Source organism: Diceros bicornis, chromosome 5, assembly GCF_020826845.1.
Source record: "Diceros bicornis minor isolate mBicDic1 chromosome 5, mDicBic1.mat.cur, whole genome shotgun sequence".
Classification (NCBI taxonomy): domain Eukaryota; kingdom Metazoa; phylum Chordata; class Mammalia; order Perissodactyla; family Rhinocerotidae; genus Diceros; species Diceros bicornis.
The window spans coordinates 38061532-38077229 of NC_080744.1; the positions used below are offsets into that span (position 1 = coordinate 38061532).

General features: G+C 39.1%; 1 protein-coding gene across 1 annotated transcript in view; it reads left to right on the plus strand.

The window, feature by feature from the left end:
- The first annotated feature begins 998 nt into the window (after positions 1–998).
- The window catches only part of BUB1B (BUB1 mitotic checkpoint serine/threonine kinase B), a 52348-nt gene continuing 37648 nt past the window's right edge, over positions 999–15698 (plus strand). Inside the window, exons 1-5 of the mRNA XM_058541215.1 lie at positions 999–1213; positions 3496–3642; positions 8737–8796; positions 9712–9856; positions 13784–13980. Coding sequence (XP_058397198.1) covers positions 1179–1213; positions 3496–3642; positions 8737–8796; positions 9712–9856; positions 13784–13980 — 584 coding nt within the window. The 5' untranslated portion in view covers positions 999–1178. The remainder of the gene's footprint in view (positions 1214–3495; positions 3643–8736; positions 8797–9711; positions 9857–13783; positions 13981–15698) is intronic.

Below are 15698 nucleotides of genomic sequence, written 5' to 3' on the forward strand. Positions count from 1 at the left end.
GTGACGTCTTTTATATACAAGCCAGTAAACTCCCTTTTCTGAGTAAGCCAGTTTGAGTTGGATTTCCATTCCATTGCAATTGAGAGTCCCGATGATGCAGAAGAAAGAAGAGCTTCCACAGTACAAACAAAGAGGAGAAAGCTGGGGACGAAGAGGCAGGGAGTAATGGACACCTACTCCCAGCTCCCGGCTCTAGGAACTGCCTGCTGCCTCTCCCACCATCCCCACCGTCATAGAGGAGGACTCCCTTGCACCTGGGCTTGTTCAAAAGACTCTGCTCCCTTGGCCACAACTGAGCCCGCCATAGTTTCTTCCTCAGGAAATTGGAACTGGGACAAAGAGTCCAGTGTCAGTCGAGGCTGGTTTCCTGAAGGGGAAAGAGGCAAAACCTTGGGAGCCATGGCACAGCTGTAGTTTCTGCCCGTGGGCCGTGCAATAGAGAAAGCAAGGCAATATCATCACCACCCTACAGATGAGGAAAACTGAAGGTCAGAGAGGTTAATGTGGCTTGCCTAAGGTTGCACATTTGGGACGATTTTTACAGAACTACAATCCAGCTTTTCTGAATTCAAGGGTTGGGCAGGAAACAGCTGGATTAGAGCAGCCTAAGAACTCTGGACACGTGCGAGATTTGGGGCAGACAACAGGGAGTGATCACAGCCTGCCCAGCCACCCCAGAAAAGAGTCAGGCCAAGTGCAAGCACTCAAAGACATCTCCCTAAACTCAATACACCAACAAAATTCTGGTGTTTAACGGGTCCCTCACTCGACTCAGAGCTTAGAGCCAGGAGCACCTGCATGGAATTTATACCGCATAAAGGTGCGGCGCCGCGGCAGCCATCGGAAAAACTACAACTCCCATTACGCACCGCGACCGCCTTATTAAAACCGGGATAAACTACAAGCCCCAGAATTCCTTGGGCGCGAGGCGCGAGTACGGAGGAGAGGAGGGGCGTGGCCACGTCGTCCGCGCGGGACCGTTAAATTTGAAACTTGGCGGCTAGGGATGAGGGCTTGAGGTGGCCGGTTTGTGAGGGAGTCTGGTGAGTGCTTTTGTCCGGGAACACCCTCTGGTCGCTTCAGTGCCTCTAAGGGCAGGTGGCAGAAGGAGGCCCAGACGGTCTGCGGCCCTGAGGAAAGGCCCGCGGCAGGACGAGGGCCTGAACCGGGAATGCAGGATGGCGGCGATGAAGAAGGAAGGGGGTGCCCTGAGGTAGGTATGGGAGAAGGGCTGTTGGGAGCTGGGCCCGGCAGGTGACAGAGGCTCCGCTCAGAACAGTCAAGGAGAGGATGGGCACGGTCAGGAGCGGAGCAGGCCTGGCCAGAGCCTCCCCACTGTTGGAGTTGGACGCGAGGGGTGGAGGTGTAGACGCAGGGTGAGCACCGACCTCCATGGGGCGAGGCCCGTGCGAATCTTGCTGCCTCCAGCTTCAGAGCAGAGGAGGCCGCGGGACCCCGGTGGGACAAAGAGCTTAGAATTTGTCGTGTGGCCTGTGTATCTCAGCTCAGCCATTTGCTAGCCATTTGACCTTGAACACATCTCAGGATGGAAAAGGCCGTTATTCCTGCTCCCTTGCCGAGTTCTGGGAGAATTCAAAGCATATGTAAAGTAACTGTCCCCAAATAAGTGCCCGACACGTGGTGGGTGCTATCATTATGCCAATAACGTAGTTAGAAATCTAAAAAGCCCTTCTCTGCATGCTTGCTGCTGCTTCTTACATAAACACATGTCAGCTCTTCTAGGTTGGAATTCTGTAGGCGTCTTCATTACGGGGTACACAGTACTTAGATAAATGCCATGTCACGAGCTCTTTAATTCATGCAACAAATATTTATTGACCACCTACTAAGCGCTAGGTGCAGCAAATCAACAAAAGGCACAAAAATCCCTACCCTCATGAAGCTTAACTTCTGGATGGGATGAGGGTAGGGGCGACAGACAATAAACAAAATAAATAAACTAAAAGTTAGACGGGGGTCAGTACTACAAAAAATAAAACAGGAGGAGGCTGGTTGGTACCATTTTAGATAGTTTTGAACAGGAGGCCTCACTGAGAAGGTGTCACTTGGGTCAAGACTTGAAGGAAACTCAAGAGCTAGTTATGCATGTATCTGGGGGAAGTGCAAAGGCTAGAGGGTTTGACTGATTATGGTTGAAAGTCATTGGAAGGTTTTGAGCAGAGAAAAGACATGATCTCACTTGAGTTTAAATGGGATCTTCATGGCTGCAGTGTTGAAAAGGCTAAAGGCAGAAAAGGATGGAAGCAAAGGAGACCAGTTAAAAGGTTATTGAAATCATCCAGGCAAGAGAACATGGTGGCCTGAGCCAGGCCGGAAACAGTGGAGATGGTGAGAAGAGGTTGATTTCTGGGTATATTTTGAAGATAGAGCCAACAGGATTCGCTGAGTGACTGGGGAGGTATGAGAGGGGTGTCAAGGTTGGCAGTAAGATTTTTTGGCTTGAGCAACTGGGAAAATGAAATTGCCATTTATTTGAGATGAGGGAAGACTGTGGGAGGAGCAGGTCTGGGAGGAGGAAGGAAAAGGAGAGAGAGAGCAGAGCCAGGTCGGTGTGGGAAATTTAACTGAGGTAGTTTAATTGCTATTTTAAGAGCAAGAGAACAAATTGAGATGAACTCAACAAACGTTTATTCAGTGCTTACTAATGTGAGATCCTGTATTAGACCATGGGGATACAAAAATGCATAACATGACCTTATTATATTTACAGGATTCACACAATATAGTTAAAAAGATGTGAGTAGTTACAACCTAAATTATTAATGACTTGCACTTCACTTTCTTGAAGCGAGTTTTCAGCTCTCGTCTAGACTGAGGTCACACATAACTTTCACTTTATTTTGATTAGTGGCTATCTATCTCTCTGTTTAAACCCAGAGGTAATGTCTCTCGTCTAGAAGTAGGTTCTATCTGACCATTGCAGAGTCTGTAGTTCAGAATACATACCCCATATGGTGATTGCCTCCAAAAAAGTTGTGGGGATTCCCCCCATAGGCTTGATAGAATTGGGGGAGCCAGTTGTGACCTATATATGAAAACTTCAGTTTTAAATCCTCAGTTGAAACATGGGGTGTTAGTCTGACAAATATTTTGCTTAAATTGCTTTAATTGTTTACATTAAACGAGGTGATGCTTTCAGTGGTAGGCATAGAACTGCTTTTGGTCTACTTTGCCAAATTTATAATACTTTTTTCCTTTCTTTTCTTCCTGCCTTAAACTTTATTCTTATAGTACTGTCCACAATACCCTTGTCACTTTCTCGCTTCATTAGGCAACACTACAGCCATAAACTTGGAAACCAGGTCACAGAAAGGCTCCGAAGCTTAGAAGTATAATAACACTACTAATGTGCCAGCCCTCCATATTCAGCCCAAAGATCATGAATAATCGTTTATCTGAAAAACATTTGCAATAATCTAGTGATATAATAACTCAATGTTGGTATGAGATTTACTTTCATTTCCCTGTTCACAGTGAAGCCATGTCTCTGGAGGGAGATGAATGGGAGCTGAGTAAAGAAAATGTACAACCCTTGAGGCAGGGGCGGATCATGTCCACACTTCAAGGAGCATTGGCCCAGCAAGACTCTGCCTGTAACACTACTCTTCAGCAGCAGAAACGGTGTGTAGAACGGTGGGGTTCCAACTGTCATCACACATCCCCAACTGTGGTAGATAATGTGGGTGTGAATCCATGCGGGATGGCATAAGGAGTACTCTTCAAAATTGGTAGGATAAGAATCTGTTCCTTGCCTGCTTTCTCATCACATGACAGCTATCTAAAAATCTCAAGTATGATTAAGAACAAGAACTATAGGATTTCATTTCATTGTGGAGCAGCCAAACTCTTATGTCAATAGAAATACATCTTATACAGGGGGCAGTGATAAGCAAAGTAAAGCAAGTATCGTATTACAATAGTTCCCAAAAGTATTATGTCATTCTGGATCCCTAGACAGAATTAACTCTTTGATAGTAATCAAGTAGAGAAATTGCTTTCTTGCATTGTGTGTACTGAGGGAGAGTAAATCTGCTATCTTTTATGTGTACTCAATTATTAACTTTCTAGGAAAGTATTTTTGAGAAGATGTCAAAAAGAAATAGTGGTCTCCAAAGAAAATGTAAACCTCAGAGAAATTGAATTTATACTAGAAAGTTTCTCAATAATGGTTTAACAAACTGTGGATAAAGAACAGCTGAAAAAGGGCCGGCCCCGTGGCTTAGCAGTTAAGTGCGCGCGCTCCGCTGCTGGCGGCCTGGGTTCGATCCTGGGCGTGCACCGATGCACTGCTTCTCCGGCCGTACTGTGGCCGCATCCCACATACAGCAACTAGAAAGATGTGCTTCTGTGACATACAACTATCTACTGGGGCTTTGGGGGAAAAAAATAAATAAATAAAATTAAAAAAAAAAAGTAATTACATATTTTAAAAAAAAAAGCTGAAAAATACTACATTATTCAAATGGACCTATAGAACTGGCTCTCCTTTGACTTATACATGTTTTGAGAAATACACATTTTTCAAAAAAGTAAACTGAAGTATCAGTTTCTACTCGCCATCTCTGACAAAAAAATTCATAGGCAAATTATTATAATTTTGGGTTATGATGTAATGAATATCCTTTTTCATCTCATTGGATCTTTAAAAGCATTGAGTTTTGGGGCCGGCCCGGTGGCGCAAGCGGTTAAGTGCGCGCGCTCTGCTGCGGCGGCCCGGGGTTCGCTGGTTCGGATCCCGGCGCGCACCAACGCACTGCTTGGCAAGCCATGCTGTGGCGGCGTCCCATATAAAGTGGAGGAAGACGGGCACAGATGTTAGCCCAGGGCCGTCTTCCTCAGCAAAAAAAGAGGAGGATTGGCGGATGTTAGCACAGGGCTGATCTCCTCACAAAAAAAAAAAAAAAAGCATTGAGTTTTATGGTTTTGTTTCAGAGACGGTGGTGTTCTGTTCTCAACTCTTCTTCCTGGCTTCTATGACATTGTACTAGTTTTTCCACTTCTTTAACTACTCTTTCTTTTTTTGTGTTGGCTTTCTACTGCTTTTAACCTAAGTCTCTATTCTTTGCCCTCTGTTCTTCTTCCATATTCAAATTTTCCAGAATTTTTTAACTACTGTTTACATCTCTTACTTGCCTTCTAAATGTCTTTTTATCTACCAGTAACATATAATTAGATAAATGTTTCACTGATATATTAGATACTGAATCTCTTCTCTCATAATTGACCTTCCTTTTTCTACTCCATTTTGGTTAATGGTACCGAAACTCACCTGAGTGACCTTACTGCTTTCTCACCCTAATTTTATTTAGTCATTTACTAAGGATTTTTTTTAAGTATAATTTACATGCAGTGAAATGCTCAGCTTTTTAAGCATACTATTTAATCAGTTTTCACATGCATTTCAAAACACAGTACATTTTTATTACCTCAGAAAGTCCTCTCATGCCCCTTCCCAATTAATCTTCTTCCCCTCCCTCACAAAGCAACCAGTGATCAGATTTTTCTATCACCATAGGTTACTTTTGCCTATTCTAGAATTTTATATAAATGGAATCATACAATTCTTTCACTTAGCATTTTTTTTTAGGCTTTTTCATGTTGCATGAATCAGTATATTGTTCCTTTTTGTTACTGAGTAGTATTCCATTTGCTTATCCATTCATCAATTGATAGACATTTAGATTCTTTCCAGTTTTGTGCTTTATGAATAAAGCTGCTATGGACATTCTTGTACAAGGCTTTTTGTGGACATAGATTTGCATTTCTCTTGGAATAGAAATGCTGGATCATAGAATAAATGTATGTTTAACTTTTTAAGAAACTGGCAGTTTTCCAGAGAGGTAACATTTTACACTCCTACCAGCAATGTATGAAAGTCTGTTTGCTCCAAATCCACTCCAGTATTTGTTGTTGTCAATCTTTTTTCATTTTAGCCATTCTGGCAGGTATGTAATAGTATCTTGTTATGGTTTTACTTCCCATTTGTCTGCTGACTAATAATGGTGAGCACTTTTTCACATGCTTATTGGCCTTTTATATATTTTCTTTTGTGGTGTATTTGCCCAGATATTTTGCCTAGTTTTAAAGTTGGATTGCAGCAGTTCTTTATATAATCTGTATATAAGTCCTTTATCAAATATATGTGTGGCAAGTATTTTCTCCCAGTCCATGGCTGTCTATTTTCTTGGTATTTTTTGATAAGCAGAAGTTTTTAATTTTGATGAAGTTTAGTTAATTGGTGTTTTTCTTTTATGGTTAGTGCTTTTTGTGTCTTCTCTAGAAGATCTTTGCCCAGTCCAAAATTGCAAAGATATTCTGCTGTGTTTTCTTCTAGTAGCTTTGTTTTAGCTTTTATATTTGGGTCTATGATTCATCTTAAATTTATCCTTGTGTATGGTGTGAGGTTGGAGTAGAAGTTCTCCACCACCCCCCGCCCCCACTATGGATATATTGTCGTTCTGCCGCCATTTGTTGAAGAAAATTTTTTTTCTTTCCCCATTGAATTGCTTTGGGGCCTTGTCAAAAATCATTTGATTGTGTATATGTGGATTATCTCTGGACTGTATTCTGTTCTATTGATCTAATTGTCTATCCTCTCATCAGTTACACATTGTTTTGATTAGCTTTATATAGTAAGTCTTGAAGCCGGGTAGAGTGAGTTCTCCAACTTCTGTTGTTCTTTTTCAAAATTGTTTTGGCTATTCTTGGTCCTTTGCCTTTCCAAACAAATTTTAAAATCATTTTGTCAGTTTCTAGAAAAGAGCCTGCTGGGAATTTGGTTGGTTGTGTTGAATCTATGGATAAATTTGGAGAATTGCTGATTTTTATCAGTAGTATCTTGGATTTTATTTTTTCACCATTTCTGCAGATAATCCCCTCATTATCTCATACTTAAATCACCATTTTAGCTTCATAATTGTGGCCCCTTTTCTAATTTCTCCTACTCTTGTAATGTTACTTGATTAATCTTTATTATTATTTTTTTGTGTGTGAGGAAGATCAGCCCTGTGCTAATATCTGCCAATCCTCCTCTTTTTTTGCTGAGGAACACTGGCCCTGGGCTAACATCCGTGCCCATCTTCCTCCACTTTATATGGGACGCCGCCATAGCATGGCTTTACAAGCAGTGCGTCAGTGGGCCCCTGGGATCTGAACCTGCGAACCCTGGGCCGCTGCAGCGGAGCGCACGCACTTAACCGCTTGTGCCACCGGGCTGGCCCCTGATTAATCTTTTTTTATATCTTTACTTATCATAGATGAGATACTCTCAAATTAAAGAACCAATAGTGACTCAAGCAGATGGAATCCAAAGTCTTTAAATTTATATTTAAAGCATGCCCTTCTTACTTCTCCAGATATCTCCATTTATTCCCAATACTGACTTTATGTTATAGCTCAGTTTCCTCTGGATAACCTCTCCCACTTTCAAACTTTATTCAATACTTATTTCCCTCTCTCTTGGAAAACTCTTTCTTTCGAATCTTATGGTCCCTTCAGAGTCCCACCTTCTGAGGCTGCTCCATTTGACTTCCATTCTTGGAAAGTGTTTACTATCCATTTTTGGCAGCTGTAATATACTATACTGCTTTGTATTGTTAGTTAATTTTTCATTTATGTACTCTTTCTTATTAGAGTATAAATTATTTGTGTCAGGGACTATTTTATTATTCTTTATATCAGACATAATGCCTTATACAGTTTTTATTGACTAATCATTTCTCTGAATTGTGGTTTATTATCCAGTATTTCCTCTCTGTTCTAACTGTTCAATCTTAACCCTCTACCTTTCCTAGCTTTTTTTTTTTTTGAGGAAGATTGGCCCTGAGCTAACATCTGTTGCCTCTTTTTTTTCCCTCTTTTTTTTTTTCTCTCTTTTTTTTTCCTCCCTGAAGCCCCAGTACATAGTTGTATATCCTGGTTGTAGGTCCTTCTAGTTCTGCTGTATGGGACACCACCTCAGCATGGCTTGATGAGTAGTGAGTAGGTCCGCTCAGGATCCGAACTGGCGAACCCCAGGCTGCCGAAGTGGAACGCACGAACTTAACCGCTATGCCACCAGGCCGGCCCCTTCTGGCTCTTTATAGAGTCATATTTTACACTTTTTTTGAAGTACTCCCCAAATTATATATGGTATTATTCTTCTCTGACTAATGTTACCTGTGGAATTTTTCTTTAACTTTAAGATTCTTATTTCTATATATTTGTGTGTGTGTTTAGTTTGTTCAATACTACCGTATACATATAAAATAATAGCTATCATTTATTGAGTGCTTACTATTTCTAAACACTTTACACTTAAGACTAATCAACCTAATAAGATAGGTACTATTATTATCCCCATTTTACAAATGAGGAAACTGAAAACAGAGTTTAAATAGCTTGTCCAGTGTCACTAAGCTAGTGATTAGTAGAGCTTCATTTGACCCTAGGGAGTCTTGTTCCAGAGCTTTAAACTGCTGTGTAATACTGCTTTTCTATGTTGTCTTGGAATTTGTTTCTCTAGTTTCTACATGTTTTGTCCCTCCTGTTATGTTATCAGGCAGAAGCCTAATTATTTCTATTCTTTTTCTGTCTATTTAACAAACCCTCAAACTCCAGTGAAGTTATCTAGATTGATACTAAACACTAAATAAGTGAATAAAAATGGAAGTGATACTTGTTCATTTGGCTGTTAATCACTATTGCTTACACTAACATTTTCTGTTTAAATTTCAGGGCATTTGAATCTGAAATTCGATTTTACACTGGAAATGACCCTCTGGATGTTTGGGATAGGTGGGTCTTTTTTATTTAACAAGGGCAATAGAAACTTAACAGATGAGTCCTTATGGCCACACTTCTCAAACTGAGGTATATGGAGCAGTGTGTCAGAGTAGAAAGTGGTGTCTTGGGGACACAGAGACAGAATAATCAGTGTATCTTCCTGAGGTGTTCAGGACTGAAGAAATTTCAAGTTTTTGGCGTGCAACTATGAGCTACACCCTTCTTTCCCCATCCCTATTATTTCCCAGAGGTACATGTTAGCTATACTTGGAAAAGTTTCAGGGATACAGCCTTAGGGCATGACATTGAGAACATTTAAATAAACATCCTTTCAATATATTAGACATTTCTGCTTAAAAAATTCCAGAATGGGTCTCAGAGCAGGAACAACAGTACACGTTTGTCTGGCCGCACACCTAGTTGGGTGAGCAGCGTGGGAAAGGTTGCAGAGAGACCAAAGAAAAGACCCAGAGACAGCAAACGAGACATATAGATTTATTGGGAGTTACTTACAGTGAGGTCCAGTGGTGGCCAGCTGGACAGCAACATGCACCCGCAACCGGGGGCGGGGAGGGGGTTTCTTACATAGGCAGGGGACACAAAGGCTATATGCTTACCAAGAGGAGCTGTCTCAGGTACATCCAGTGTTCCCAGGAACCGTAGTTCACGTGCAGGGGCTTTATATCCCTTTAAGATGTGATGTTCTTTCAGTGAGATAAGGTAAGATCCGGGCTGGCCAGGCCCTAGATTGTTACAAATCCCAGCAGCTGGGCGTCCTGCCCAGAAGAGACCCAGCGCATCCTGCCCAGAAGAGAGCCGGAAGGACACATGGTTGCAATGGGCTTGTGGGCTCTTGCTGAGCAAGCAAGGCCCAGGCCCTACAATGTTAAACTTTAAAAATATTCTTTTCCTTTTCTTCCTATTCAGGTATATTAACTGGACAGAGCAGAACTATCCTCAGGGTGGGAAGGAGAGTAATATGTCAACATTATTAGAAAGAGCTGTGGAAGCACTACAAGGAGAAAAACGGTATTATAGTGATCCTCGGTTTCTCGGTCTCTGGCTTAAATTGGTAAGTCTTGCTCAATCTGAGAACTATTTGGTTAAAATATTAAACCAAGAGTATTTCTCTAGAGGTATCTGGTACACCAAAAAATGGCAAAACCTGAGCCATTTAGTAGATACTGAACATTTAATAAATACTCAGTATTTGTTAAATTAGGTTCTACTTTAAAGATAGATTTTAATGTCAAGTTTTTTTACTCCTTTAAAAGTGATCATAAGTCCTGTATACCTCTCCATGGGAGTGGGTTATTTTAAACATAACTGGGCCATTCAACTGTATTGGAAGAGGATATGTAGGAGCCAACACATGGCAGTAGTACAATTGTTTGAGAAAAAGATTTTGTAGATGATTCTGGTATCCTTTTCTCCCCTTTTTGAGAATCATTACCATAAAAAAAATGTGTTTAATTCTTCATCTGTCTTTGGGCTTCTATTACCTACTATATTGCTACATCCAAAAATATCTGCCTGACCACTTTGTACTTCTCACTTGACATGTAATTCTTTTATTCCTAGACCACTCTTGAGGATTTTTTTGTGTGTGTGTGTGTGTGTGTGTGTGTGTGTGTGTGTGTGTGTGTGAAGTTTAGCCCTGAGCTAATATCCGCTGCCAATCCTCTTTTTGCTGAGGAAGATTGGCGCTGGGCTAATGTCCATGCCCATCTTCCTCTACTTTATACGTGGGACACCTGCCACAGCATGGCTTGATAAGTGGTGCGTAGGTCCGCACCCGGGATCCGAACCTGTAAACCCTGGGCTGCCAAAGTGGAGCGTGTGAACTTAACCACTATGCCACTGTGCCAGCCCCAAGGATTTTTTTATGAAAACATCTTCATAAAAAATAATGACCAGAGTTTCTTAGACGTTAAATTCATTGCTTTTATCCTAAAAGAGATGAGAAAAAGTGATAAATATTTAGAATAGAATGTTAGATAATAGATAATTATATAATGAATAATTACTAATAAAAAATAAAATAAATTTTTAAAAATATAAAAAATAGTAATTAGATAACAGATTAGATAATTCTAAATAATAGAATATTTACAACAACCATTGTAACATGATAAAATATTGCCATTTGAAATTGATAAAATATCTGGCTAAAATATCTCTTGAGGAGAGCTTATCTTAAACTTCAAATAGTTACTAACATGGGAAATTAGGTGAATCCTTAAGGCATAATATATCTTGATTTCCACAGAATATTTGACATATCTTGGCATCCTTATTGACAAGTTGGAGAAATTACCTGAGGGATATTAGTTACAGGAATTTATACCAAAGATGGCACCCAAAAAATGCTAAATAGATTTATTATCGTGGAGACTATGGTTCCTGCTGGTATACTAATGGATTTTGTTCTTCAGTCTATCGTATTTAATTATCCTAAATAATATTCTTATATGTGATTTATTAAAAAGTTGGACTACATAAACCTCTAAAGTGACTTTTAATCCCAGGATTCTACATTACATTTAATTGGAGCTATTAAAAGTAACAATTAATTGGAATAATTTTTCTGTTCACTTGCACTAACCTGGTGCTGGTACTGAAGAGCAATGACAATATCATAAAGTAAAAAGTGTAGTCTAGACCAGTGCTATTAAAAGAATGGTCTGCAGACTGTTCAAGATAAGTACAAAAATTGAGAGTAAGCATTTAGAAATTTTGTTAACAATTTGGCATTGCCACAACATCAAAGTGCATCATCATTTTTCTAGTAACTTCTATTTTTTTTTGTAGTTTTTAAAAATATCAGTCAACAATGGAATGGAAACTTAAAACACACACACACACACCCCCAAACTTGCCCCTTCATCATAGTTAATCTGAGAATTACTGATCTAGACAACCCTCAAATTCAAATGATCAGCAATAATCTGAATTTTGTGCATGGATAACAGAGTGCATATTAAACTTTTGCTATTTTTTCTTTATGGGATGGTCAAGAGGAGTAATAATAGATGGGTTCCTCATACTACTCCTTTCTTTTGCTTTGCGGAAAAATTTCTGCAGTCAGAATTATTTTTATAAGGGATAACTACAATCTAGCTAAAGGAAAAATTTGTTTTCAGAAGATATCCAGTATTTTTAATTAAAAGTGTAAAATTGTTTTAGTTTGGCTTTTTAGGGGTTACCAAAAAGATTTGTTTAACTTTTGGATCTATTAATCTATGTTGTCCTTTTATTTATGTTATTTCTTAAGCACTCTTGTTCAGCACTCTCTAATAACCTGATCTTTATTGGCTGTCCCATGCTGCACCAGAGCTATTCAGAAAGCCATTAACGAAGTAAAGTAAATGTTAAGCTTTATTTATGTAGTAACAGATATCAAGGACTGGATCTTATACTGGTAACACATTCAGAATTATAACTGCTTGAAACACCATCACATATGGGAAAACATCACCAATTTGGATAACCAGAAAAACCCATTTACTGAATTACTGCAAAATTAAACTATAAAATACTAATTGTTTTTGTCAAAAATATAAATGGAGCATTTCATTTATTCAACCTTTTTCTACCAGAGCCTGGCTAGGGACTGGGATATAGTACATAGCAATGTTTTCTGCCTTTGTGGAGCTTAGTTTATTGGGGAAGACAGATGTTACACAACTAATTGAAAGTGTAACAAAAGTGAAAGAGAGAAAAGTATTGAGTTGTATGGGTATACATACAAGGAGAACTTAACCTAGGCTAGACAATCAGGGACAGACAGATATGAAAGAAAATATGTCTAGTAAATAAACAGGAGAAAATGTTAGCCTCCCTAGTAGTAAAAGAACTCCTAATTAGAACACTGAAATGCCATTTTTATATGAAATTAGAAACTTTTAAAAGTAAGTATTTTCTGTGAAATTAGTATTTGGAAATTACTACTAGCATTTTAAATTTGTACAACCGTCTTAGAAAGCAATTTGTTACTTTTTAACATAGTTCTTACTTCTAAGAATTTATCTTAAGGGAGTAATGTAAAACGTGAAAGGTCGTATGCATGAAGATATTTATTATAGAATTATTTATAATTGGGTAAAATTAGAAGTTGTTTATCCAAAAAGTAGAGAAATAGTTAAATGATGGACGATCTACTAGATGCAACATTATTCATCCATTTAAAAATAATAGTGAAGAGTAAGCAGCACCATAGGAAAATGAATGATGTACTGGTAAGTGGAATAAAAGCAAATTTTATTATGATTAAAACTTTATAAATGATAAAAATCCTTTTATCCTGTGTAAAATGATATAATATGTTCCTTTTTTTTCTTAAGGAAAAAAAGACTGAAGAGAATATATCAAACTGTTAATGGTGCAGGATTTTTAGCGATTTTCCCCTCCTCTCCCCCCCACTTCTTGCTACTAGAATTATCTGCACTGTATGTGGTCTTATAAAGTCCCTTCTAAAATACAGATTTTTTCATGTCATTCTTTTGCTTATACTCTCCCATCCCAATACACATGCATTGACTATCAGGTAAATTTAAAATTGATTAGCTTGACATTCAAGACCTGTCACACCTTTCTTTCCAAACTCATGTTTTGCCTGCACCCCCACCCCCCGGCCTGCCCCGCCCCCTGCCAACTTTTAGTCTTCTCTATCTTTGCTTATGCTATTTTCTTTTTAGAATGCCCTTCCTTTCCCATTCTCTACCTGATGCAGGTCTGTTCCTCCTTCAAGGCCACACTCAAATGTCATACCTTCTTGACGTCTTTCCTCCCCATCCCTTTTTCTTACAAATTAATCTCTTACTTTTGTCTACTTTTTAGGTCCTCCCAGTATAGTTCTTATAACATTGTATTATAATACATAACATTTTTTTCAATGCAAAATCTCCATATGGTATCTCCAATGACTGTTTGGCACATAATAGACACTCAATAAGTGAATACAAATTGGTTAACTGTTCATGCTTTTAATTTGTTACAGGGACATTTATGCAATGAGCCTTTGGATATGTACAGTTATTTATACAACCAAGGTATTGGCGTTTCACTTGCTCAGTTCTATATCTCATGGGCTGAAGAATATGAAGCTAGAGAAAACTTTAAGAAAGCAGATATGATATTTCAGGAAGGGATTCAAAAGAAGGCTGAACCCCTGGAAAGACTGCAGTCCCAGCACCGGTAAACTGCTTCTCTGGAGCTTGTCTTAGCTCTTTAAAACTCAGTAGATGGGCTGGCTCCGTGGCTTGGCGGTTAAGTGCGCGCGCTTTGATGCTGGTGGCCCGGGTTCGGATCCCGGGCGCGCCCCAGGGCACCGCTTCTCCGTCCAATGCGGGGCCGGGTCCCACGTGCAGCAACTAGAAGGATGTGAACCTGTGACATACAGCTATCTACTGGGGCTTTGGGGGAAAAAAATGAATAAATAAAATCTTTAAAAAAAAAAAAAAAACTCAGTAGAGATAAATGGTCGTTTTTGCATCTGAATAAAGTACTCTCCATGGATTGGCAAGTTTACTTAGTTACTATTCAATTTTTTAAAAGACATATTTAAATATTTTTTATTTAACATACAATAAAATCCACTCTGGTGTATGGTTCTGTAAGTTTTCACAAATGAGTAGAGACGTGTAATCATTACCTTGATCAAGACAGAGGATAGTTCTATCACTTCGTGAGGGATAGTTCCATTCCCTCATGCTGTCCCTTTGTAGTCAACACCTACTCTCACTCCCAGCCCCTGGCAGCCACTGATCTATTCTCCAACCATATAGTTTTGCCTTTTCCGTAATGTCATATAAATGGAATCATGCAGTATGTTGCCTTTTGCGTCTGGCTGCTTTCATTTAGCATGATGCATTTGAGTTGTAGGTGTTCTTTATATATTCTGAATATGTCTTTTGTCAGATATGTGATTTGTAATCTTTTCTCCTAGCTTAAGTCTGGTCTATTCATTCTTTTTAACAGTATCTTTTATAGAACAAAAGTTTTTAATTTTGAAGAGATCTAACAGTTTGTTGTATTGATCGTGCTCTTGGTATATCTGAGAACTCTTTGTCTAGCCGAAGGTCACAAAGATTTTCTGTATTTTCATCTTGAAGTTTTATAGTTCTACTTTTTACATTTAGATTTGTGGTCTGTTTTGAGTTAATTTTTGTAGAAGGTATGGGTCAAGGTTCTTTTTGTTTTTGCATATGAAACTCCATTTGTTCCTGTGTCACTTGTTGAAAAGACTTTCTGCATTGAATTGCCTTTGCACCTTTGTCAAAAATCAGTTGATTGTTATTTGTGTGGGTTTATTTCTGTTACTCCATTTTGTTCTCTTGATCTATGTATCTGTTCATTAGTGTATACCACACTATCTAGATTGCTGTAGCGCTATAGTAAGTCTGGAAATCAGGTAATATGAGTCCTCTAACTTTTTAGAAGACTTTTTGTTCTTTTTAGCTCTTTGAGTTCCTTTGACTTGCTGTATATATTTTAGAATCAGCTTTCTGGGATTTTGATTAGCACTGTGCATGAACATGGTACAGTAGTCCTCCCTTATCTGCAGTTTTGCTCTCCACAGTTTCGATTACCTGCAGTCAACAGTGGTCCGAAAATATTCAATGGAAAATTCCAGAAGTAAACAATTTATAAGTTTTAAATTGCGCACCATTCTGAGTAGCATGATGAAATTTCATGCCATCCCACTCCATCCCACCTGGGATGTGAATCATCCCTTTATCCAGCGTGTCCACGCTGTATATGCTATCTGCCCGTTAGTCACTTAGTAGCCCTCTGAGTTATCAGATCGACTGTCCCCGTATCACAGTGCTTGTGTTCAAGTAACCCTTATTTTACTTAATAACGACCCCCAAGTGCAAGAGTAGTGATGCTGGCAATTCAGATATGCCAAAGAG